Here is a 25,842-nt window from a genome sequence, read left to right on the forward strand (position 1 = left end):
GATGATTAATTTTCCCGTGGCGCGCTAATGAGATTACGCGTCGTGACGTGATGTCAACACGGCGGTGGACACGGCGTTTAAACAATTTGTCACGCCGCCGCGTCACTCCCTTTAAATGGCGGCAGACACAAAGCAGCACACGCAAGCACGTGTTATTAATTAATATTTTCATTTATTTAAAACTATTTCACAGTGTCAACGAGTCGAGGCGACGTGCCAGCGAGACGCTTCATTAATCGGCTTATAGCGAAAGTGATGACAAAATAGCTCCGTGAAGCCATAAATGGTTTTGTCTCTTTGATGCAATTAGACATCAACTATAATATTCACGCAGAACAGATGATAAAAACACATCAAATCATTTGCGTGACTCAATTACACTTCTATATGTCCCGGGCTAAATGAAGCTCATTTTCGTCTTGATTGATGACATTTTCTTTTTTTTTTTTTTTTTACGATTTCATAGTGACATAAAATGCCTGAATTATTACTAAAATAAAAAAAGTTGCTAAAACACAATTTTTGTTCTTAATCCAAAGCTTTGATTTCCTTGAGTACCGTTCGGAAGGCTTCCACGCAGACGTCGCCATCGGGGTGCTTCGACAACGCGAGCTTCCAGGCCTCTTCAAACGTCTCCTCGGATATGTTTGCGCCCATGTTGCTGAAGATCTCGGCAATCTGTCGACAAGAATTGGGATCATTGTGACGCAAAAAAAAAAAAATCAAAGAAGCCGAACAGAGGAAACGCTTAAAATAAATGCAACTTTTGCCCAAGTGAGCACATTGGGCAAGAAAAAAAAAAAAAGGCCAAATTGGGACAATTTGATCTTTGCATTAATAAATCCCCCTAATGAACAATTTTTGCAAAAATCCGACTTACTTCTTTCTTGGAGCGTGGGCAGTAGAAGTGGTCCTGGTAGACTCCTTGCTGTCCATACACTGACGGCAGCAGCAGCTCCACCGCCGTGGTCGTGTCGCCGTAGTTGACGTTGTCGTTGATCCTCCGGACGCGCGGGGCCGCAATGTCTCGGCGGACCGTCGGTATCCCGAAGGTGCGAGTATCTAAAGTGAGAGAATTTGGGTGAAATATCACAATACCGTGTTCGCCCGCTGTAACGCAGTACATCGTTGGTGCCTCTAAATTAAAAAAAAAAAAAAAAAAAAAAAAAGATGTTGCACCAATTAGACTTAACTTGAATCACAATCCCGAAATCAAAACCACATTTTTTTTGTCTTTATTTTTTTCAGTGTTTCTTAAAGCCAGAAAGTTACCATTTGAACAACTGAATGAACATCCTCTGTGACTGTTTTTGTGCATCATTTTTAGTCTAAATCAAATTGACTCGACTCTGCGGCTTACTTGCATCTTGCGGCTCTCCCGCCGTCGCCCCAATGAAGGAGGAACTGGTGATGAAGCGGTCTGAGAGTGGCTCGGGTCGTCTGATGGTCCTCACGGTCCTCTTTGAGCTGCCAGTCTTGAAGGGCTCCAGGTCATTGGTTTTCAACAAAGCGCCAGAACCAGGAAGTACAGACGATCGCAATGTGAGGTCACGGTCGAAGCTGGTTTGGAACTGGGCTGAAGAGACAAAAAAAAAAAAAAAAAAGTTGAATCGTCTTCTATGGACAAAGTCTACACTGGTGGAACTCACCATCCATGACGAGGTGCTGCTCCCGTCGGTCCAGCGGCATCTTTTCCTTCAAGTTGAGAAAGTTGGCAAACTCCAGGAAGTTGATGAATCCATCTCGGTCGTGGTCGCAGTCGTCCACCACGTCGTCCAGGACGGCCTCGCTGGCGAACACCTTGAAGTGACGACACACTTCCTGCAGGTCCTCCTTGTCGATGCGTCCTTTGCCTTTCTAGGGACAAAACCGCCTTGGTAGTCAGTACTCAGGATGTGGCACTTCTCAATCAGTCCATCTACGAGTCTCGTTAGACGGTTATTTCTTGCTAGACATCCAGTATGCATCTCTAAGGAAATGCCGTGTATACTTTCCAGATCCACTCGCTGTATGTTCTGTGGTCATTCCTTACATTTGCCCGAATAAATTGCTTTATTCATCGTCCCAATAATCCCAATCCCAGATTTGTTTGTCCACCTGTACCTTGTCATAGTGCCTGAAGGCCTCCAGCAGCGACGGGAAATTCTGCAAGTTGATCACCTTGAGGCGGTTCCGCACGGCCGTGGCCAGGCAACGCCGGCGCTCGCCAGCTCGCGCTCGCTTGCCCGCCGGCTGCTGCGCCGGGTGGATCAGATCCCCCACACCTGCGCAAACATGTGAAAGACGTCTCCTTCTCATCTCGGCTCACGCCATCCACTCTCAGAAGAGAAAACTCACTGAATTCATCTTGTGGGACGATCATTCCGAAGGTGCGGTCTGGGGATACCTCAACATTGTTTGCTCTCCTGGGAGAATCGCGTGACAACTTTTAAAAGTTGAAGTACATATCGGGTGTGAAATATATATACATCTTAAAAAAAACATACTTGTTGTTTTTCACGTTTCCAATTTGTTGTTGTAACTTTTCCTTGCTGTTTGGAGATCTCATCCACTCTGGGTTTGGATTATATAACCTGCAGAAAATAAAACATTTTAAATAAACACTCAAAATTCAACATCCTGGAATTTGAACCCCACAATTTAAAAAAAAAAGTGCAATTTTTTATTTTCAAATAATTAAGTTAAGGTAATTTATTAAAAAATATAAATATTTTATCAACATGACAATATTAAAATTAACTTAAAAAAACAAAGCAAATATGTCAAACAATGATAAAATAAATACTTGATACAAAATAATCTAAATAAAACAATAGATAATAAAATACACTATAAACCTAAATATTTAAGTAGCAAGAAAAAAATATTTTTTAATAAAATGCATTTTTTTTTTAGTTTGGTTGCTGCTTCTCATGATTGCATTTGTCATTATTGTCCTGTACATCCTCCATCATCACCGCAATTCCAATTGCTAAAATGACAATTGAATGTCTGTGAAATAGCAGCAGGCAGTGTTTCCTGGCAACTGCGGCTCGGCAACCAGCAGTCACATGATCTTACATCATTATAGGGTCGCTCATGTTAAAACCAGGCTCGGTAAAACGCAGTTAGCACAAAACCTCAAATAAAAATAAAATGTTTGGTGTTTATGTCACCTGGTGGATTCTCCCAACCAACGCAGACTTTTGCTGACGAAGCGTCCGTCTTTTGTATGATGCGTCTGGATCCCAAAACATTTGTCTTTATTATAGTTGTACTTTCTGTCTATTTGCTCACCTGCAACACAATTACGATTGAGTAAAAATTGTGATGGATATTTTATAATACAAATTCAGAATATTTATCGTAATAATTCATTCACATCACATTAAACCATTCTTGAATTAATACATATATTTCACAACGTTCCATACAAACTTAACCAGTTATTATACGGTAAGATTTTTTGCTTAACAGGCAGTCTGGATCATACATAGACACATTTCGAAAACTCTACATATATTTCATAATTCAATGGCTGGGACTGATTTTTTTTTTTTTTTTGTTTTTACTTAATTTTGAACAATCATTAAATCTGACTTTGACGATACATCTTTGCTTGTTCTCACCAACAAAGTATCTGTTGTGGCTGCGAACATAAGCCTCGTGCGCCTCCTGTTCCTCCTTTTCCAACTCCTCCAAAGTTTTACGAGGATAAATCACATTGAAAACATCCACATCTGCACAAAAAAAAAAAAAACAATAAAAAGGACAAATCAGAAACCCACCGAACTAAAATCGTACAGAGACAATTTGAATCGACATACCTCGAGGAGTTTTAATTCCATAAGTGGTTTTCTCGTTGCACCAGGCTGGAAGTCCGTCATGGTTTGGCGAGCGGCCTAGCGGCGCCGCCTTCTGCGAGGGGTACATGGCCTCGCTGAACTCCTGCAGCTTCTGTTGGAACTTTCTGAAAGGAGGCGGGTTGAGCATGACCGCAACCTGTCATGAATACAATGACAAGAACGATCATTTTTTGCATTGATATTATATATATAGGATAATTTATGGTATTATTAATCTAATTTGCTAATATTTGACAACATGAGTCACAAGCAGTCAAAATCACGGTCCGGGGGCCATTTGCGGCCCACAAGACGATATTTTGCAGCTGACCGTTAGCGAAGTCTTGGAGCTGAGGCCGTGAACAAGCGTGTCAGCCACTTTTGGATCGTTGGCCTTCCCGTGGTGCACTCGCATCGAACCTGGACCCGGTCTGTTGCTGTTGTGGTACTTTCGAACCGCAGGTGGCGTCGGTGCCTGGCACAAAGTGTAAATGACACCGTTTTGACATTTATCATGGCTTTGTGAAACGCAGGACACATTCCAATATGACCTAAGAGAGCCTACGCAGACACTCAAAATGAGTGTGTGCCTTGTGACACTGCATCCTGCCATCAAACAATTAAATAATAGAATAGTCAGCATCTAATGTCAAAATAATAATTAATATTAAAAATATTTGTCTGACAGCAACAATTGCTTTTAACATTTCTGAGTGGTGGAAGTGAATGTCAGGTGATTAATTTCACTTCCCTGTCCTGGCATTCTGCATGCGTGCCATTTATACTGCCTCCCGACAGGATCAAATGCTTTTAACACAACCAGGCAGGAGAGTTTAGTGTTCATAAAACCTCTACACACACACACACACACCCACACACACTTATACTGAAGCTCTGATTCTACCTCAGTGGCGGAAAATTAGCCGGTTGGCATTGAGCCCTTAGTCCGAGTTAGTGCAGTACAGAACAGCGACAAGGATCAGAATTTCAAGAAAATGACATCTTTAGGACCTTCAGGGACACTAAAGTCCACTTTATTTGGATTTTAAGTGAATCAAAGCGCTTAAGATAGTTGTCATCTGATTTGTAGTCCAATTCTGGCCTCTTGTGCATTTTAGAGTTAATTTTAGGATAATTATGTTTTAAAATTACCAGTCCTCTCGGAGATCCTCAACCCCTACGCACCTGAACCTGCCTCAGGTCTGCAGACCAGATGCTACTGGAGGTGCTGAGGACTAAACTGAGCCTTTTCTGTTGCAGGTCCCTCAAAATCAGAATCAGAATCAGAAATCCCTTTCTTGTCATTGTACTCAAGTGTGCAACGAGATTAGAGAGCCCCCCTCTCCAGTGCAATACAACAATAATTCAGATAAATATATAAATTAGATAAAACGCTCATTAGAACTTACCCTTTTTACTTCTTGAAGACAAGCAGATGCTCTGTCCCCAATAGGCGCTCGTTTTCCGGCCTGGCGTGTGGGAGAAAAATATTATATTATTTAAGATTTAGATCAGCATACAATATCAAAGTCAAAATTTGATAAGGTGGCGTTCAGTGGCTAAACTCAAAACAACTCGTAAAAGTTTACTTGCCCTCGGCATGTCTGTTATCCTCATTGCGTCTGACATATTCACATCCAATTTACTTTATATATGTACTTTAATTTGCGACTAAAAATAAAATGTTCCACGCATGGGAAAAATGAAGACCAGCTCGCAAACCGTTTGCCGTTGCCTAGCAACATTATAAAAGCCGACAAGGTGATATATTTAAAACACTTTTCATTTGAACACTAAATAAGAGCGCGTCCCAGTAAACGCGTAAGCTAAACTTGTGCGAATGATTTCAACAAAAAAGAAAAAAAACGAATGACGTGTAGACGAGTTACATTTATACTGTATGAAAAAAAAAAATCGCCATTTTGTTTTCATTTCTCAGTCTTGTTTATGCTAAAGTTTATGCCGCGAGGAAATTAATACGCATATGATAAAGTGTCCCAAAATGATAAGAATGGAGTCGCGCATATGATTGGTGCGGCTCGGGGAGACGTAGGAGGATTGCCAGTTGCAGTCATACGATCTGTCATCATCGCTCGTACAAAGCCAACAGGGAAGTTGAGACAAGTGGCGGAGCCTGCTGGAAAAAAAATAATCTTAATGTTTCACTAATCCCGGCAGACATCAAAGTGCGTCGTTTTGTTCTTCGGGGGGACTCTGTTAGCAACATTTGGCAGCGGCGTCGTTTCTTGGCTGGGTGAGTAAACGAGCCGATTACGAGGCAAGCTAGCAGGCGGCTAACCGGAGCGGAGACTCCACCCGACTCGGCCGCGGCTAAACAAACGTGCAAAGCCGAGCGCAGCGCCTCCAGAGCGGGATAGTGTGCTCACCTCAACCCGCCGCTAACGACGACGCTGGAGGGGGTCGAGCTAACCCGCTAACGTGGCGACTCGGGCAGGTCCGACCGGTTGGATTTGCGCCGCTTGTTGTGTTGTGATGATAAACATGGACGCCCGTGAAGCATTTTGACCATATTTGTTTGGCCCAAAAGACAGCGAACGGATAGTGACGTTAGCCAGCTGTTAGCCTCTGACGGCTAATGTGATAGCTGTCATTAGCCGTACACACCCAAATCGACCGCGCACAATATCATTGTTTGCCAAAGCGGCACTCAAACACTCAAATGGACACAAACGCGACGTGTGTCGGCGTCTCCGGGTGACACCACACGCCGTCAAGTTGACTTTGTCACCGGCTAACATTCGCCTCGGTTCGGCGTTACGAACTTACAAGGTAGCCGATTTGCTAACGTTAGCTAGTATTGTGCTAATTCACGCTAATCAACAACAACCGACCAAGTTGCTTAATTCAATTCGTTCTCGGAACGCGTGTTACATGCAGATGAAGACAATTTGCAGACAATTGTGATAAATTGATCATGTGGTGTAGTAATGTTACTGTGAAAAAAAACTGCATCTGTCCAACATAATCCCACATTATTTTCCAGAAATTCAATTTTATGATTGTGCTGGACCTGTGATCTAAAATGTTGACTGACAATCTCAAAATGAGAAGATTTATGTCAGGTCTTTTCATGGCCAAAGTCTTAGTGTCCGCAACTACTTGTTGAGTTGGTCAAAACAACTAGTGTTTGTTTGTCGTGTGACATTGGGAATGCCAAACCATTCCGATGACTCAGTCGATGTGAACAGTCATTGCGATCATTCAAGTCTGTAACTTAAGGTCATCGCTGTGGAGTGAAATACTGACACCTGAGAGGTGAGACTCTTCATAGCTAACCATGTGGTACACCTTTTTGTTCAGTGCTTCTTATCGCTAAAAGACAACAGCCATTGTGTTACTTGAGCAGCCACAACAGTGACACATGTACCTTGCTCACTGAGCGGAAGACTCTTGGCTGTTAGCTTGTGACACTTATCAGCGAGCTAGCCAAAGCTACATCATGTATGTTTAGAAAAGCAAAATGTAAACAAGCATGAGTTTGGGTGTTGCTGAGCTTGAAGTGTTGCGTAATGAATTACTGTGATTAAATCTAACCTCAATCCATAGGGACGATAAAAGCGAAAGCAAACTTTTTTTATTGGCTACCTCTAGATCTCAGGTCTAGAATCCAAGGTCCGCCACCTAGATCCACCCCTCCGGTTCCTGAACCACATTAGACTGCCTCGCCTCTTAGTCACATGCTTACTCGGTAAACAAACACAGTGCAACTCAGCCTCTGGCTAACGGAAGTCATAGCTAGCGATGTGCTTTCGGCAGTATACCGAACAATCATTCGGACAGTTCAAGTTCTATTATTTATTAAATCCTGGATTTCCTAAAAAGATGACAATTGATGTTGCACTTTCTTAAAAAGAAAGTTTCAAGAACTTCACTGTATGCAATGTGTTTAGAACCCCGAGGAACATCCCAAACATGGAATTTTGGCATTGGACCACTCACCCTTAAACATTCATGGTTCTGTAGAGGACGACGACAAAGAAGTTTGCCACCTGTGCATTCGATTATGCATCTTATTTAAACGTTCAGGTGCTGAGGTGCCATTTTAACGGCTCGTTTCCGCAGCATCCACGACAGGAAGCGTCCGGGGAAAGCGACATGGCAAGTAGAGGCGGAGCAACCCGACCCAATGGGCCCAACGCCGGCAACAAGATCTGCCAGTTCAAGCTCGTGCTGCTGGGGGAGTCGGCGGTGGGGAAGTCGAGTCTGGTGCTCCGCTTCGTCAAGGGACAGTTTCACGAATTCCAGGAAAGCACCATTGGAGGTTTGGCTCTTGTTGGCTTGTCCCAGTGGTCCGTGACATACTTCTGATCTCACCTGTGATAAGCTAAAAAAAAAAAAGTGTTAAAAGTACTCAAGGGAGTCTGCTGGAAATCAATTTGCAAGTACGTCATGGATCTACTGCACGTATCCCATTTCAGTGAACCCTTGCCGATTAGCCATCAACTCAACTTTTTGCTTATTGTTGCGCTTTTTCTGTTATGTCCGAAGATGCCACAACCTGGCAAAAGTTAAAGCCCTGTCGAGTCGGGAAGTAGTCATTTCTGTTAATGGATTATTGTTGAAGTCATGCAATTTAACTGAGAAAAAAAGATGTTCGTATTTCGGGGCGCAGCTATGTTTTGCCTGGGTTGTTACTGGAAATTGCAATGCATCTTGCACTTCTGTTTTAATTTATCTGTAATCCATTATTTTAGAGGTTTGAATGAGTTTTGGGATAACAATTTGTATCAATAAAAAAAAAAAAGCATTTTGCGGGACAAATCATTTACTTGCATTCTTTTAGTATTCACGGCGTTGTTTAGTCGCTCTCCTGACAAGTAGTTGACCATTTGATCCTTGTACCTCAAAGATGGCTGACGCTAACACCGGCGTCCATATTGCGTTTCCCACAGCCGCCTTCCTGACTCAAACAGTCTGCTTGGACGACACGACGGTCAAGTTTGAAATCTGGGACACGGCCGGTCAGGAACGCTACCACAGTCTGGCCCCCATGTACTACAGAGGCGCCCAGGCCGCCATCGTGGTTTATGACATCACCAATGAGGTACGGCCAAGTGGGATTCAAGTTTCACACTCATTGGCGGATGTACGGATAGTTTGGATTCACAAGTGAAATTGAGTCCGTCACGTTTTGATGAAATGCGGTACAACCTGAACTGGTTGCGAGTCAGTAGAGACGACATTTCCAAATTATTTGGCTTTTGCTGCTGCCGTTTCCTGCACAGGAGTCGTTCGTGCGGGCAAAGAACTGGGTGAAGGAGCTCCAGAGGCAAGCCAGTCCCAACATCGTCATCGCGCTTGCCGGTAACAAAGCCGACCTGGCCAGCAAGCGAGCGCTCGACTTCCAGGTGCGTTGATTGTGATACATTTCACTCTGGGAAAATTGTTCAGCAAAACTAAGCACATTTTAAAGGTTTGATTCAGGCGTTTGTTTGGCTGTCGGGAGACTGTGTTAGGTGCTGGCTTAGTAGATTGATGCTTTTTGATTTTTTTTTTTGAACGTCCAAGCGTGTTAGAAAGCTGATGTAACTCACCCCATGTTGTGTTCAGGACGCACAATCGTACGCCGACGACAACAGCCTGCTTTTCATGGAGACGTCGGCAAAGACCTCCATGAACGTCAACGAGATCTTCATGGCCATCGGTGAGCATCTCGTCCACAATATTTGTTTTATGCCACGTATGATACGCAATGCAGCTTATCCTATATTTGCAATACTGTATTTTTGGAAATAGCAGATAGAAGTGGAAATAGCTAAAATGCACATGAGTGGGTGGCATCTATTTTTTTGGGGTGAATTGCATAGGTGTTGCTGTTTTGGAACAGCACTCAAAAGTGAATTCTGCAGTGTTCCTTTATAAAAATGGGCATTTTTTTTTTTTTAAATGCAGAAGTGGGGAGTCTTTTTTTCAGGGAGGAATTTGCGGTTTGAGGGGGGTTGTGGGTTGTACGAGTCAACGATCAGTCAAAATTATTATTAGGCATTTTTTTGTTGTATTTTTACAATTAATATGAATCAGTAATCATACATGAAATAACAATAACAGTAATGTTAAATAAAAACATAATTTTTTTATTAAATATGTCCATTTGTATTGTGTAAAATGTTGAAATAATCAAAATATGCGTGTTATTTATTTTAATTACAATTAACTAACCATGATAAAGTTAATTAAAAAAGTAATTAAATCAATTAATGCTAAATATATAATCAGTTTCTTTAAAAAAATGGCTTAATAACTGAATACACTTTAATGTAAGAATTTAGGGGAAAATGGCTTCATGAAGTTAAAAATTCACTAATGCAGTCAAAATATAAATTCACTATTCCTTTACAATTAACTAATTTTATTGCTAATTAAAATGAATTAACTAACTTTAATCAGATGATTTTTTTTTAAACATAGTATGTAAATTTGTATTTATATGTTTTTCCAAAAAAAAAAAAAAAATACATTTACTGAAACCAACATGAATAAAACCCATTTAAAATCTGAATAAATACAAATCTTGATCATGTAACTGTTCGGTGGGCCAAATGATTGTACGTCAATTGTAACTTACTTGGGCCACCGGAACGAGCTGGTTTTGACGACGCTGTGTGCTGATGTCATCGTAGCCAAGAAGCTCCCCAAGAACGAGCCCCAGGCAGCAAGCGCCAGCGGCGGGCGGAACCGGGGCGTAGACCTCACAGAGACGGCCCAACCCAGCAGCCGCACCTGTTGCAGTAATTAGGAGGGCCACTGCGGTCTCGGTTAACACCCCCCCCCCCCCCCCCAACCGACCCACCCCCACCACAAAACACACACGCACACACACAAGCTTCCTTACCTTGCTCCTCACCACCCCAGTCCGAAATAGCGAAAGACTTTGTATAGCTGCATTTCTAAAACCTTTTTTCTTTTGTTGATGTTCCTCCTCTCTTTTGATTTTTTTTAAAGCGTACATCAGCATAATGGATGCATGTTATCACTACAACGCCTGAAGCAAACACCTTTTCACCAACTCATCGTAAACTAACCACCCCCCAACACCAACGCCCCCTCGCCCACAAAACGGCTCTCGTTCCGACACGCCACCACCTTTTCCTGTTCTGTCAAACAAAAATGCAACAGGACGGATTTTTTTTTTTTACTTTCTTTGCTTCCTGGAGGATTCGTGGATCATTTCCCCCGCCCCCAACCAAAACCTCGAGTCAACACCGCACATGTAGAAATGACCACGCAACAAAAGAGATTCCGAACAATTGTACAGTTGGTTATGCTTTTTATTTTGACTTTTTTTTGTATTCATTCTCTTCTCGTCTCCAACTGGTAAAGCTGTGGTGTTTTTTTTTTTTTTTTAATGATTATTCTAATTAACTCTGTGTAGTGTTATTAACAAAACAAAAAAAAAATATCAACTCTCTGGTGTCACGTTGGAAAGGAACTTTTAATCTCATTGCGCACAGTGTTGATCATCATGTCTCCATTTTATACGAGCGAGTGCTTGTGACCCGCTAACGGCTCGATGGGTTTTAACCACGCGATGGGCCTGGTCGGTTTTTGAGTGTCTGAATACAACTTAATAAATTCAATAAAGATTGAATCTCTTGTATGCCTTCTTTGCCCTCTCACTGGGTCAAACAAAATCATAAAGTCATAACGCCAGGAATCATTTGTATGAAATGTTTGTGCTTATTTTTTTTTTCCCCCTACCTTCATTATGATTGACTTTTAGAAGAGGCTCATTGTTTCGATGGGAAATTTGCCCCTGCCAACATGGCCACCATATTGCGCTTTTTAGCCTGCTTGAGTCGACCAAGTTTTGGCGTCTAAAAGGTGCTGTACGTAAAAAGGGGCGTTTGAGCGGACTGGACACCGTTTTCAGTCCATTGAATCTGGGTTCCAATGGTGACGTGTTCATTTAATGGAGGTTTAGCTCGATTTGTGCTCAGATGAAACTGAGGGAGTGTCAGAAGGACAAGAAATGACACGTTCGATTCAAACAATGACGTACGGATGTTTGTAACTAAAACCCATTTCCCTTGGCTGTTCCGGTACAATGAATTTGATCCCATCTCTTCCATACCTGTGTGTGTTTAATAACAACAAACTTTTCTTCTGTCTGCTTCACTCAAAAGGACTGGGTCTTTAGGAAGACGGCGGGAGCTAAATTCTAAAGGCACACATACAGCAATTCATCGAATTACCAACTTAAGTATTTTTCACATTCCATTTACTAATTTTCCCTGGCAGGGAATTTTTCTACAAGTTTATTTTAAATGGAGTTTGGAAACTAAGCAGAAACTAATTCGTGAGTCACTGGCAAGTTTGGAAGAACTTAGTTGACATGGTGGTAAATAGACAAGCAAGTGTTCACACCTATGTTGTTAGAAAAAATCCAGGACTTAAGATATATTTCAAACCCAGCCCATAATGCAGAGTTTAGTGCGATTAAGGATTTGAGAGGGGCCCGGTGATTTTATTTAAACATGGTTTCAAATCAACACGAGTTGACCCAACTCGTGAAACAATCAAAGTGCAGTGCAAACAAGACTTCATTCAGCACCACCGGTATCCTGAAACGCCATAATATGTCAAACAAAGAGAGACTGTACCTGCATTTTCATGCGGCGTCCTCTGCGGCAGTAACTTGGCATCGCCACGAGGGGGCAGTAGTGCAGCGTCACTTCATGCTTCAAACCACAGGAACGAAATAGCAGTCATTTAAAATTATTTCAAGATAAAAATTATGCTAAGAAATGCAATAAACGTTTGTCAGCCTGTATGTGGGTTGTTTCTAAAAAAAAATAATTAAAAAACCGGCTTTGACCTACTTTTACCATGGTGACAGCCTCCTCATAACATGTCCCTGAAGGTTAAACTTTAAAGGATATGTTTTTTTTGTTTGTTTGTTTTTTCTTTATTAATTTTTAACCATTTAAAAGTTGGTGTAAAAGGCAAAAGATGCTTGTTCATTTCTTTGTCTGCCTCCCTTTCTTCTTACCAATCATTTTTTGAGTAAGAGTATTAGACTTGCCTCAAACATTTTTTTTTTCTTCAAGTCTGCGAAGTGAAAATAAAAGTCTTCTAAATGTGACGCACCACGGGGCAGAATCTGATTTGAATAATTAAAAATATGGTCAAGTATATAAAAATGAGGCTTTAAAATCATAAAAAATTAAGACAATTTCAAAATGCTCTGGGCGTGTCTGGCGAAGGCACTGAAACAACGCTGCAGTTAAATGTCAATCAAATATCACTGCTACGACCAGGAAAAACACTTTATCCAGCCTCTTCCTTATTCCCGCACACGACTACATAATTGAGCTACGAAATATTAAAGACATGGGTGACTAATATTTCCAGGCCGTGACTACGAGGCGCTCTAAAGTGGGGATGCCCCTGTCCAAAATCATGTTGGCCATCACCTCTGACTTTTTTTCCCCCCTCTCACTCTTTTGCCTTTCTCCTGATCTGCGCACACTCGCGTCCAACAATGAGGTGCTCTAGAGATACCACGTCAGTGGACTATCTAAATTTATAAATAAGAAATAACCTAATTCTATAGTTGTTTATCGTTGTTTTAAAGACACTAGTTTGAAGACATTTCTGTGTGTGTTTGTTTTAAGAAATTTAAATTTTGCTTAAATTAATTCCTCATTTTATTTATGGATCGTTTGTGAAAAATTTTTCGGGGGGTTTTGTGTTAATTATGCGTCTTCTTATCTGCTGTTTTGCAATGTTCAAAATGAATGTCATGGAGTGTTCTCATGGGCAAATTTTGAACAGTACTGTAGTACATTATCTTGTTCTCCAACTTGGGACAGACCGCAAAGTGTTTGGAAGCGTCAAAGTCAAAGAGTCCGTCTCACCTGTCTGAGCCGCTAATGAATAAGTCCATAATGGATGGAGCCGTCAATCATCAGGGAGGCGTGATTAAGTAGAGGTCACCCGCAGAAGCTAATGAGAGCCGGTACAAGAGCTGTAGCTCAAATTAGAATGACGACTATATGCCGTGCATTGCGGAATGCAATGAAATGTTTCATCCCCCCCCCCCAAAGTCTCCGATTGGTGCAATATTGCATAAGGCAGTTATGAATTTTCCAAAAGTAGATTGTGTCATCCAAGTTAAGACGCTTTTACAGTATTTTTATACCAACTTTGGTTCACTTCTCTTTGCATTTGTGTATGTGACTGCTCAGTTAATAAAACTTTCAGGATGACAACATTTTCCTCATGGGAAAAATTAGGAAAAAAGGGGTTTTTAGGACGGTAATGTAGATGTGATTTAACATTCACATTCAGCTAGTGAATTTAAAGACTAAGATGTTTTTTTTTTTAATACAAAAGGTATTTTTGTTTTGTACGTTTAGCTTGACAGTAAACGTCAACTGGGTTCTTTTGCAACAGCAAGCAGAGGTTGCTTCCACTTCTTAAATTAAAAAAAAAAAAAAAAAATCTTCTCTAGGGTCTGCAGAGTAAAATTGGGTCATTCATTTTGCCACTGGGATGCAGTGCGCCATTAAATGTGACATGAAATTGCTCCTTGTCCCAAAAACGATCAATGATGTACAGTAATCTGACAGAAAACGGACATTAAAAAAAAAAAAAAGTGTTGAGTCTAGAATGAAACTCGCATTTTATGATTCAAGCCTGAAAATTACAAGCAGTGGCGGGTTGTGCATTTCAGACCTCAGTGGGTATTAAAATTCTTAATAACACCATCACATCGCTAAATAATGCACAAAAGCACTACAGTAGAACTTTGTGTGGCATTAAAGAGGACACTGAGGCATTTTGAATATTTCAGGATGAATACGATTATCATAAAAGCTTCAAACACACTTAGCTTTTATCAACAACTCCAAACCTCAACGCTACAATATCGCAGCTGCTTAACTAGTTCACAATCAATATTTATCATCATCGAAATCTTAAATAAAACTCACCAGTGGTGCCGACGCAGCACAACTCTGATCTGACTCGCTTGTTTGTGTAAGCTAGCTTTAGCGCTCCAGTGTACACGCTGCTCGGAAAGGGAGCGAAAAATCCATTTGCGGGTTTAAACAAGTCAGACAGCGAGTGGTTTTGTTTGACCTAGCCTAATAAAATCCATTTTTTTAAGAAAAGTGCGCCTGGATATTGAATTTTTAATCATTTTGGATATTGTACTCCCCTGTGAACCAGCAGATGGCGCCATGACAGCTACCAGGCCCGTTTAGGGGAATGTGAAATCTGATTGGTTATTTATTGGTGGAACCTCGCAGGTACGTCTTGGGAAAATTATATTTGCATAGCAACACGCTGAAATCTGATTGGACGCGTGGAATGAAACGAAGACGAGACTTGTTTTTTTTGTTTTCCATTCAATTGTAAATGTGGCGTCTCTGTCAAGGTTACTACATTTAACAATGAATTAAGGAAAACAAAAACAAATGAGTTAAACAATTAAATAAAATGTTATGATCATAAAACTAACAAAGTAAGAAAAGAAAATTCTACATGAGTTGTATGGTTTATTTGAAATGTACTCATTTCAACATTACTGTAAGGCCGTAAAGTAGAAAGTTTGAATATTTCTTTGGGAATTGTATCTTGCTTAACTTTATTAGGCAATACTTATGTACAAGTCAAAACAAAATCCAAACTATCATGAAAAATCCTAAACAATTAATTATTGCTCTGGTCTGTGCTTCTGATGGCGTTTCTGCCAGCTGAGAAGACTTTGAAGGAGAAAAAATCAGACAAATTTTGCTGGTGTCCGGTTGAAACCTCTTAGGTCGCAATTTTGTAAATTTAACATTTCTTTTCACAAACCTATACTATTGTTGTCTGAATTATTTTTTTCAAATTATTCACCAATCTAATGTTTTGAAAACATCCTTCTCTCTTTGACCATGTTTTAGGAATCTCCTGCAAAATGAAGATTTTAGAGGTACGGAGTTACGAGGATTTGGCCTGACACCAGCAATTTCCATTGACGCGGCGAGAATTGTTGGAAAAAAAAAAAAAAGGAAGTGATCACGGAGCTCAGAGAGTTACAGAACAAGAATTGATGTCGTAGTAAACATCAAGCCAGATTAATAAATAAAAAGTGGCAAGCTATGATAAGTGCACCCGGCTGTGCTGTCCACATTCGTAACTCTCAAATTAATCTGATTTGCTTTAAAAGCCCGGAGGCTAGCATACGGTGCTTCACAGAATCAAGCCCAACCGCTCTTGTGCCGACCTCAAAGAACATTTAGCAGACAGAGAGCATCTGCTCACATCGCACGAACAAAAAAAGGTTCCTTAACGTCGCTTTGCGTTACCGCTTTTGGAGAGCGAGCCGCTAAAACGCAACAGTTTTGATTATGGTGATGACGTCTGTGCTCGAGAACCTTCCAGATGTTTCCTTTTTGTTGTGGTTAGCAGCCGCCCTACTTTTTTTTGTTAATAGACGCTTGCTAATGCTAATGTCTTTTACACTGGTAGACTAGAAGTATTAAAGGACACTAAAGTCTACCGACCTACCGTCTACCTCGAATACGGTGTTGCCTTGAGATAAGAGTAAAATTCCTTCCATAACCACGTTCGGAACTCAAAACACATCTCAAATCATCTTTCCTCACTGAAATGAATGAAAATGCTATTAATCTATTCCAGACGCTAAAAAAAAAAACATTTGGAATGTTTTTTTTTTCAATGAGAAATATTAATATTTTGTTTGTTAGACAAAAGTCATAGTTTGCTCGCTACCTGGCTTGTACAGTCTACACGAGCATATAAAATAAAAGCACAACTTTCTAAATGACAGTAGCGCTTATTTTGACATTTTATTTTTCAAGGTGTGTGGGTGGGCCGAATGTACTTTGCTCAGGTCTGATAGAAACGTGTTCAAATATCAGTTGCTCAGAGGGTTTTCGATCCGTTAGCATTAGCATCAAGATAGTGGACGACATGTTTGTTTTAAATAGACAATTGTGATTCTCTTAGTCTTACATTTAGTTTGACAGTAAACTTCAACTCAAAGCTTGAAGCAGATGGCCCTTATCTCCAATAAAACTCCACTCAGGCTTGAATTAGAGAAACTCGTGAGGATAGTTGAACTTAAACTTCAGTTAGCTTGAAATCTTTTGCTAGATATCCCTAAAATTAAAAAAAAATTGACCGGGTTCTTGCAATATTGCTGAAATGACCACAATTGAAAATGATACCTGGTGTAGCGCAGACCTGGTCTATCTCAAGCGTCGTTGGAATGCAGAAGTGTCAAATCCAGGTCCAAATCCGGCATGGAAACAAGCTCGTTTACCTGCCCGTTGAGTAGAAGCACCTGCGGCTCAAGCTAAACTGGGGCAGGGTTTTAACTTTCTGCACCTGGAATCGACACCTCTGATCTTGTGCGGGATGGCCGTCAAAATCAACAATCCTTGCAATGATGCAGACAGGACAAAAATGTTGAGTTGAAAATTATTCCTGGCGGAACATTGCCTACATCGACCTTTAGTATTTTGGATTGGAGTTAAAACGATGTGTACCTCAGAGTGTGCCAGATGGACCCAAAAATTAACTAGTATGTTCTTGCCTGGTTGTGTGGGACTAAAAAAAAATATCTATATATATATATAATAAATTAAACGAAAAGACGACAACAAAATGGTAGAATGGAATTTAATGAAACCTGAAGAAGATTCTTGCTTTTTGACCTCGTGTCTCTTAAAATCGACAGGATTCTCGCTCTGGCGTTTACGAATGATTGTTCAGAGATTTAAAATAGGTTAGTTTCGATGTGTGACAGAATTATTTTGGGTAGAACCCTCAAAATCAAAAGTGCAGCCCAGTCATTTTTTGACGACAACCACGACCAGCAGGGGGCGACAACCGCTCTCAAATCCTCGTGCGTCATTCACGCGTGGGCAGATGTGTGCGCGCGTGCCTCCGTGTACGCGCGTGTACATGCACTTTGTGTGTTTGTGAGTTCAACTTTTGACTCCTGAGCTATTTTGGGCTTTCTGTATGAAAATCAGAAGGCTCTCCTGACAAATGTTGATACGCATAACTGAAGGCTAAGACATGATGAAATATTTCACAAAAACACTCTAAAAATATATATTTTGTGAAAAGATCACTGTGTCTTGATTGTGTAAAGTATGATTGATGGTGAATTTTTGAGGGAAGACTTGATGGTCAATTAGGTCATTTCCTTTGTTCCGTTTTCTTCCAAATTTGATGAGTTTATTAATGTGCTTTTGTCATGGAATCATTAAGACGGTTTGGCGTGGCCGCTGTTGAAAGTAATTTAGAGGGATTAAATTGCTCCTTCCCAGAAATGTTGAACTCATTTGCTTCCAAATCCTAATTTTTAGAGGATTATTAACATGTTTTTTTTTTCATGGGAGTAGACCAACAAAATTTTGAGGGATTATGTGACACAAAATGTTCAAAGTCATAACGTTGTAAAGTCATTTTAAGGCATTCCATTTATCCTTCCCAGCTCATATTAATTCTTCTCCTTTGGTGTATCATCCAAAGGTAGTACCTTCCATTTTTAATAAGATTATTATCATGGACTTGGTGTACCTAATGAAGTGTCTCATGCCTTCAATCTCTAAAACAGAAGCAAGCACCTTTAACAAAGTAGGACTCTTGTTTTATTTCAAATGAACATTTTTTTTTAACACATTTGACACATAACGCACAGAAGCATTGGTGGTCCAGACAACACACGCACACCCACACACACCCCGCACACACACATCACGCACACACACACACACACACACACACGCACACGCACACTCAGTACTCACAAGAATCCTTTGAAATGGGGCTTTGGAGTGAAATTTCTGCGTGACCTTAAAATAACCATAACAGGTGAACTTAATTTGACTTTGTGTTGACTTTCGAAGGCCATCTGTTCAATGTTTCTGTACTTTTTGCACCACTTGCTGTTCTGCAAAAAGGCGCTGAATGGTAAAATTTGCAACAGGTGTTTGATAGATACGTGATCATTTTCCATGGACGTCTTCTTCTATGGCTCTCTGTTCTGAGACGCTTGCGGTCTCAACCTGCTGATTGGGGAAATTCAATTTAAAAAAATTGACGTCTTCTCCTCCAATTTTCATGTGATATTACAGAAGGTGCGAGACATCAGACAGGATGTCCTCAGAGGGATGTGGCCATTTAAAAGAGTGTCATCACCGACAAAGATGGGAAGTAATGAAAAACAAATATTTCCTTAGTAAAGGTTTTTTTTTGTGGAGGGCTTGACCCTATATTTTGAGGCCAATGACAATTCCGATACTTGGTAGAAAAAAATTCTGATAACCGATTATTTGTACGATTAATAAAAAAAATCAAAATAAAAAAATAAATATATATATATATATATATATATATATATATATCGTAATAATAATACGATAATAAAGATACAAAGGTAGGCAGAACATTTGACTGTTCCACCGTTCAGGTTGTCATTGGATCCAATTAAGTTCACTTGCAAAGGTCATTTTCGGTTCATTCGCAAAGTCCACGCCAAAAACCTTTTGAGAGTAGCGTATACATATGCAAGGACTAATACACAACCTCCAAATAAAACGACACATAGTCTAACCATTGGACACAGTCTAACGTCAAACGTGCACGTCAACAGAAGTTAAAGTGCAAAAACAGGAACGTGAGCGCCCCCTAGCGACACTCATGAAGAAATGACACTGCATAGTTCATGTATGTGTGTGTGTGTGTTACATTATTGCCCTCATTTATCTGTACAAGTCGACCGACAGCTGTCAATCATGAATCCTGGATGCATAGTCGGGTCCCGCATGAGGTCCACTGCCGCCGCCCAATTGGGCGTCAGTACGGCGCAAAGATGACTTGCGGGTGGGCGGTCCTGATGGGGCCAGGGGCGGGGCGGAGCAGGGAGGCGGGGAGGGGCGGTGTCGGGAAGAGGGCGGGGTTGGGGGCGGGGACATGCGTAGATTGCTGTGGGAACGTGTTAGCGCCGATCGCTCTGGCGGCGGCAGCTATTAGCTGTGCGGGAAGAAGAGCGGCCAGCGGGGGGCACGGACGCTCTTTGTTCAAACTCAACTTGACCTGCTGGAGGACAAAGACAAAGTCAGTGGACACGCGCATGCAGAAAATAGCCACTTCATTAGGTACACCTGCATAAGCTATTTAGTCAGTTTGCCTACTTGATCAAACATCAAACACAAATTTGTCTTTACCGTAAAGTTTTTGTAAACATCAAAAGACAAATCAAAGAATATTTTGTTCAATGCGTATTTTTTTTTTTTTGGAAACATCAAAGCTTAGCGTTAGCCTCAGAGTCCCACAGTACCCCTCTGTCGTATGGTGTTCCACACGGTTCAATTTTGGGGCCTCTAGTGTTTTCATTGAACTGTATTTGCTTCCGCCGAGTTCCATCTTGAGAAAGTACGGTACTATGTTTCACAGCTACACCGATGACAGTCAGATCTCTGTGTCGGTAATCAAAAAGGCCCTTTGTGCACAAGAGATTGGCGCAATCATGTGATTTTAGCAAACAAACGGTGGACCTACTGATTACCTAATGACACCCAAAAAAAATAAATGCGGTTCAATCGACAAAATGGATTCTGGAATAGAAGAGCGTTCAACCCTCCGCAAGCGCCACAACACAGACCGCCAAACGTTTTCCCTTTCATTTGTCACCTGAATGGCCCTCAACGTAACGCTGCTGGAAATGTGGAAAGTTTCTCCCTGGGTGGACTGGGAGCACGTCCACAAGATCACTTGCAGGTATGCCGAGCTTGTTGAAGAGGATTTATACAACCAACGAGTAGGAGGGATTGTTTTTAGCCGTACGGCAATCTTGAAAGGACGATTTTTATTCCAATGCATGCAGATGTATTTAAATCCCTTTTTGAAAAACAATTCTCAGGTAGATAAGAGTCGCCGCACGTTGCCATCTTGAGACCAGCGGACGGGATTTTCGAAAATCTCCGCAAAGTCTCGAAAGGAACAAAACGCACTGATGGGTTTTTCGACATCAAAGGCAATTTTGTCTTTAAACATCAATTTGGTTTTGTTCAAAACGTTGAGGTCAATTTGGAGTGCTGGATAATTAGAACATGTTTTTGGAACCATCAAAGGCAATTGAGTCTTTAAAACGGCAAGATTTTACAAACATGGGAGGCAATTTTGTCGCAAAACATATTTTGTGGTTTTAAGAGGAACAGCCATTGCGTCTTTTTGAAGCTATCAAAGACATTTATATTTTTGTATAAGTACAATTTAATTTATTTTGTGATTCTTGAAAGACAATTTGGTCTTTGATGTATGTTTATGGGCAACAACGAATATTTATTTATTTTTTTTAATGTGACAAACGTGTTTCGGAAACAATGGCTTTAGTGTATAATGGCCATATTTGTTCATTTATATTTTTATTGAAACTGGCGGATATTTTTGGTAAGCGACTTTTTTTTTGGTATTGAACTTTTCAGATTTTTGGAAAAATGTCTTTTTAACCTTATGCACGTGTTTATGGGTCAATATCTTTATTGAAACTTTTGTACGTGGTTTTTGGTTAATGCTGCTTTTGATTCAACCCAGGTGTGGGCAAACTACGGCCCGGGGGTCGCATGCGGCCCGTTAAACATTTTAATCCGGCCTGCCAAAATTAAATGAATAAAGGTTTTTAATGTTTTATTTTCGAAATACAGTGGTGTGTCAACAACATATATTTTGTTGTAATGCTATTTTTTTTCTCCGATGAGGTGAGGTTACCAAAACACTCCATCCATCTGCTCCTGGTCCGGCCCCTCTGTCAAATTTTAGAACCAATTGTGGCTCGCCAATCCAATTTTTTTTTTTTTTTGTGGGGTGTCATACTTGCATTTGTAAGCATCAAAGACAATTTAATCTTCACCGAACTGAATGCAGTGTAATAAACGCCCGTTTTAGCAAAGTCATTCAATTTAAATAATGCGAAAGAAAATCCCCGAAAGATAGCGGCTGCTGTTGCTGTTTGTAGGTCCAGCGTCAGCCTCACGCACACAGCGAAGCTAATAGTGTGAAAAGGTGACCAAAGTTATCCGGCCTAATCTTCTGTATCCATAATGGAAACGCGGCGCTCGAGCGGCGGCGCCATGTCACGGCTTATCAATCACTGTTGGAGGGCGAGGAGGAGGAGGAGGGGGGGGGATTTGAACGAGGAAGTCTCAAAAGTGTCGGCTTCCCTCCGTTAAATCGCTCAATGATGGGTCGTTTGTTCATTTTCCTCACAACTGGTAACAACCAGCCCTACGGAGCTTTATTTCTTTTTCTTCTTCCCTCTTGTATTCTACAGCTTCACGCTTTCTAATATTGTCAGGCAAAACTTGGCGCAAGTGTTTTCGAGTGGATTTTTAGCACGTGTTAATTATTTTAGGTTAATGTCGACTGCGTTGATATGGGGGGGGGGGGGAAGCCAGAGTGTTGTTGCTGCCAGCTCACCGTCTGCTTGGTGGCTCCTTTGCTGTACGGAGTGTATTTGGGCTTGGCCGGTTTGCCCGCCGCTCTGTCTTTATGACGACGACTGCTGATGTGCTGCGGACGGGATGACAAACAAGAAATGAGTTCTGGATGACCGGGATAAACATTCAAGACAGTCGACGGGGAGATTTGTACGGAGCGCAGCAGAGTTTTCCTTTTGTGATTAGGAACTCGGTGTACAAAATGTTCTTGAGCGGTGAGCCGCATGAAGCTTCACTGCGATGTACATATTGAGACCTTGTTATATTTTTTAACATCACTGTCTTTTTTTTAACCAATTTTTTTTTTTGCATCAAATAATTTTGTTCAACATGCACGTATAAATTCAACAATCTATATATACGTCTATATCCATTTCGTCTTCCCACAAAGAGCAAAATGAACTGGACGGAAATTGGCGAGATCATCCACCACACCTGTTTGCATAATCATCCATTTTTGTTTTTTAAAACGAGTCTGTGCGTGGTTTGATTGGTCTTGCACACGACCGCCGCTATTGCGGCTGCTTGTTCTTCTTAGTCGGCATGAAAAATGGATGCGTCACATCTGGGTGGAAAATTTCAGCGTGAGCTCCGACAAAAGCCACACACTTATAAGACTTACGAGCCCCAAAAAAAAGAAAAGATTTGAGAGCCTGAAGCAGCGCGCAAATTGGCATTAAGCATGCAGTGATGTAACTCCCATGAGGAAAAGAGCCAAGTGATGGGATTTTGGCATCATAAAAACGCCGCCCAAGTGCCCCTAAATTTTAAAAAATATTTTTATACGACTATTTTTATTTTTTTTTCAAATTTATTATAGCTTAACGCTATGATAGAATGCAAAATGCCATTGGCGGGCTAATGAATTTAGCATTGATGTCACAGGAGTTATAAAGCTTCAAACGACAAATATTTGAACACCAACAGTGCAGCCAAACACGCAGACAGACAATACAACAATAGTCACAATATATTCTTTATCCTCAGCATTTAATAACAATTATTCCTGCGTATTTATTAATTTCACAAATTTTATAATCAGATTTTATTTTTTAGAAAATTTATTATGAATACATTTGATCTTTATTTTCGTAATAGTTTAGATTTATATGATTTTAGTTATTATGAAATAATATTTCATTGTATCTAATTTATTGTGTTATTTTAAATATTCATTAATTGCTTTTTTCATTTATAAATCTATAAATTTGGAAATAGTGTCAGCTCATTAATTATTGTTAACATGATAAATATGATAATTGTCAAATGACTTGCTCTCTATATTTTGTAATAATTTTGATTCATTTTTACGGACATGACTTAAAAGTCATGTTATGAAAGTTTGCTTGAGCAATATAACTTTTTTTTTTTTTCTACTATTTGACAAGTCACACCGCCCTCTCGAGAGTTGCCGACGTCGTTCGCCGTTTGGATTTTGCATTGTGCGCCACTGTTGCCGTGGTAACGCGGCCATCACGATATTGATATTTCCAAAGACTGACAAAGATTCCTGTTGCGCTGATTCTTTTTTTTTTTGACAAGCTGACTGGTAATGATGCAAGTGGAGCGTCGCCATGGCAACTGACGAGCCAGAGCCACCGCATTATGACAACTACCAAAGATCCGCTCTCCTTACGTGAAATACTCGTGCATTCTATCCGAAATAAAATACGTACATTCAAAAAAGACAAACTAAAGCTATTTTATATACCGTACGGTAGATAGAAATATAGTATAGCCGAATGAATCACCTGCTTCAGCTGCGTCTCGGAGTTGACGTGCACGTCGCACGTTTCACAGTAAAATGTTTTGTTCTGCAGGCCCGTGGATGTCTTGGACGAGGACGGCGGCGCCACTTTGCCTTTGACTCCCGGCCGCGGGAACGACTTGATGGAACCCACGCCGCTGCGGGCCTCCAGCATGGTCTTGTGCTTGGTACCTTTTTTCATTGGCAGACAGAAAATGAAAAAATAAATGAAAAAATACTGCACAGTGTTCCCCCATTACATTTTCAAGCACTCTTTTTTTTTTTTTTTTCCCAGAATACAGCCAAGTCCCACTTTTGAGTTGCGTGCCTTCGGTGTAGTACCAAGTTGTGCCACAACATGACGGGCAGCACTGAGCTCTACTGGATGATAATTAACAGCAAGATGAAGAGGCTGACAAAGTCACGACTTCATATGTTACTTTTAAAAATCGTTCTGAACCCACTTTAAAGTGCTGAGAACAAATCTGTAAACGTCCGAGAAGTGTTCTAAAACTCTGCCTTGTCACTTATTTTTATTTATTTATTTAATTTTAATTTTTGTTTTAATATGTAATTTTTCATTCCAATTCCTTATTAATTATTTTTTTTTAGTTTTGTTTTATTGTTTTAATTGGTGTTCTAATTACCTGTTAATTTATATTACACGTGGAAAGCGCGCTTTGTTACAGCTCCAGCTGCTGTGAAATGCGCTATATAAATAACGTTGTATTGTATCATTTTGCGGGATTGAAAGATTGAAAGGTCAAAATAGTTCAACTTTACACGTTTTAGTAAGCATGGTTTGTTAAAATCGGCCGGAATTTTCCTGCCGAAGGAACTCTTGAGCGACGAAGGTAATTTTCCACCGACTACACTGTGTCGACATCTTTTTTTGTGACATCGCTCATGGTATGTGAATGGTTGTGATTTGAGGTATAAGACCAACTTTAATGATGAACTGAAGCAAGATGACTTTTTTTCCCCCCTAAAAATTTGTGATTTTGGAGAAGCACGGATTCCGACAGACATTGGCAAAACACACGAAGGACATCATCGCCAAATCCCAAAGCTTGAGTATCAAACCTTTTGTGAAAATGTCACAGAATCAAGCTAAAACGCTTCATTTGTAATTTTATGTCGCTGTTCATTTTAGACTGAATTGAATCCATTTTGCAACACATGAAAATATGTAAAAAAAAAAAAAAACGATTGGACGCACTTCTTCGACTTACCACTATTGTGAGCCTCCAGCTGCGACGCCGAGTTGACGGCCACCTTGCAGAGTGAGCAGTAGAGCAGGCGCCGGGCTTTCTCCTCCTCAGTTTCCGCGTCCTTCTCGGGTTCTTTATCAGGGTCCAGGTCCGGTTCTGGTTCTGAGGGCGAGTTGAGCTCTACCTCCGAGGTCATTTCCGGGGCGTTGGGGACCGACGACAAGGTTCCGGCGATGTCGGTCGGCGTATCATGGGTCACCGTGGACTCCGAGGGGGGGGCCAGTCGCAGCACGGGGGACAACGGCGGGGGCGCTGCGCTTGGAACCACATCTGGAGAAAGATCATCGGCATTAAAGCTGATATTTTTTTTTTTTTGTATATTCAGGCAAGTCATCAAAAAATGTTGTTGCCATTTGGTTTTTGAAATTGTGGCTACAAACCAAAGTGGGTTTTTGTACAGAGCTTCTTGAGACTTTTTTTGTGGGTCTATTCATGTTAAATATGCATTCCTGATTTCACGTCGATAGGGGAAACTTTCATTCAAGGCAGAATTTTCCGGATAATTCAAACTAGCT

General features: G+C 40.8%; 3 protein-coding genes across 13 annotated transcripts in view; 1 reads left to right on the forward strand and 2 right to left on the reverse strand.

Annotated features, from left to right (window-relative positions):
- Positions 1-45: 45 nt before the first annotated feature.
- Positions 46-17,322, reverse strand: efhb (EF-hand domain family, member B). 3 transcript variants are annotated; one of them, XM_088306168.1, is made up of 17 exons: positions 17,027-17,322; positions 12,446-12,523; positions 11,917-12,003; positions 10,411-10,565; positions 7,785-8,169; positions 5,234-5,293; positions 4,156-4,299; positions 3,807-3,981; positions 3,609-3,719; positions 3,156-3,276; positions 2,487-2,573; positions 2,338-2,405; positions 2,104-2,264; positions 1,650-1,857; positions 1,361-1,576; positions 881-1,062; positions 46-678 (listed from the first exon to the last, which is right to left on the reverse strand). In XM_088306168.1, the coding sequence occupies exons 7-17, from the start codon at positions 4,237-4,239 to the stop codon at positions 529-531; spliced, it is 1,563 nt and encodes a 520-aa protein (XP_088162294.1). In that variant the 5' UTR covers positions 4,240-4,299; positions 5,234-5,293; positions 7,785-8,169; positions 10,411-10,565; positions 11,917-12,003; positions 12,446-12,523; positions 17,027-17,322; the 3' UTR covers positions 46-528. The 3 variants fall into 3 exon arrangements, with proteins under 3 accessions (XP_088162294.1, XP_088162293.1, XP_088162295.1); XM_088306167.1 differs by lacking the exon at positions 11,917-12,003 and having other exon boundaries at positions 17,027-17,317; XM_088306169.1 differs by lacking the exons at positions 7,785-8,169; positions 10,411-10,565; positions 11,917-12,003; positions 12,446-12,523; positions 17,027-17,322 and adding an exon at positions 6,212-6,466.
- rab5ab (RAB5A, member RAS oncogene family, b) lies at positions 5,756-11,442 on the forward strand. Its single transcript, XM_088306171.1, has 6 exons — positions 5,756-6,078; positions 7,908-8,106; positions 8,738-8,889; positions 9,071-9,193; positions 9,396-9,489; positions 10,466-11,442. Exons 2-6 carry the CDS (start codon positions 7,941-7,943, stop codon positions 10,579-10,581), a joined length of 651 nt encoding a protein of 216 aa, XP_088162297.1. The 5' UTR covers positions 5,756-6,078; positions 7,908-7,940; the 3' UTR covers positions 10,582-11,442.
- Positions 17,323-18,447: 1,125 nt separating the features above from the next.
- znf385d (zinc finger protein 385D) overlaps positions 18,448-25,842 on the reverse strand; it is a 106,640-nt gene continuing 99,245 nt past the window's right edge. For 8 of the 9 annotated variants that reach the window (XM_088307699.1, XM_088307697.1, XM_088307696.1 and 5 more), the window contains 4 exons: positions 25,289-25,597; positions 24,061-24,248; positions 22,290-22,382; positions 18,448-19,910 (listed from right to left, as the gene is read on the reverse strand). In XM_088307699.1, coding sequence (XP_088163825.1) covers positions 19,668-19,910; positions 22,290-22,382; positions 24,061-24,248; positions 25,289-25,597 — 833 coding nt within the window. In that variant the 3' untranslated portion in view covers positions 18,448-19,667. The remainder of the gene's footprint in view (positions 19,911-22,289; positions 22,383-24,060; positions 24,249-25,288; positions 25,598-25,842) is intronic. The other variant, XM_088307701.1, reaches the window with a different exon arrangement.

Source organism: Idiotropiscis lumnitzeri, chromosome 10 (assembly GCF_059441095.1).
Source record: "Idiotropiscis lumnitzeri isolate Australia: NSW breed Sydney's pygmy pipehorse chromosome 10, RoL_Ilum_1.0, whole genome shotgun sequence".
NCBI lineage: Eukaryota > Metazoa > Chordata > Actinopteri > Syngnathiformes > Syngnathidae > Idiotropiscis > Idiotropiscis lumnitzeri.

Bases quoted from the DNA above. Each gene is read 5' to 3' on its own strand.
- efhb (XM_088306168.1), bottom strand. From the start codon at position 4,239: ATGCGAGTGCACCACGGGAAGGCCAACGATCCAAAAGTGGCTGACACG. The intron at 3,277-3,608 runs GTGAGAACAAGC...ATTGTGTTGCAG, and splicing joins CCACAACAGATACTTTGTTG to GTGAGCAAATAGACAGAAAG. The intron at 1,063-1,360 runs GTAAGCCGCAGA...CTCTCACTTTAG, and splicing joins GGGAGAGCCGCAAGATGCAA to ATACTCGCACCTTCGGGATA.
- rab5ab (XM_088306171.1), top strand. From the start codon at position 7,941: ATGGCAAGTAGAGGCGGAGCAACCCGACCCAATGGGCCCAACGCCGGC. The intron at 9,194-9,395 runs GTGCGTTGATTG...TGTTGTGTTCAG, and splicing joins AGCGAGCGCTCGACTTCCAG to GACGCACAATCGTACGCCGA. The intron at 9,490-10,465 runs GTGAGCATCTCG...ATGTCATCGTAG, and splicing joins CGAGATCTTCATGGCCATCG to CCAAGAAGCTCCCCAAGAAC.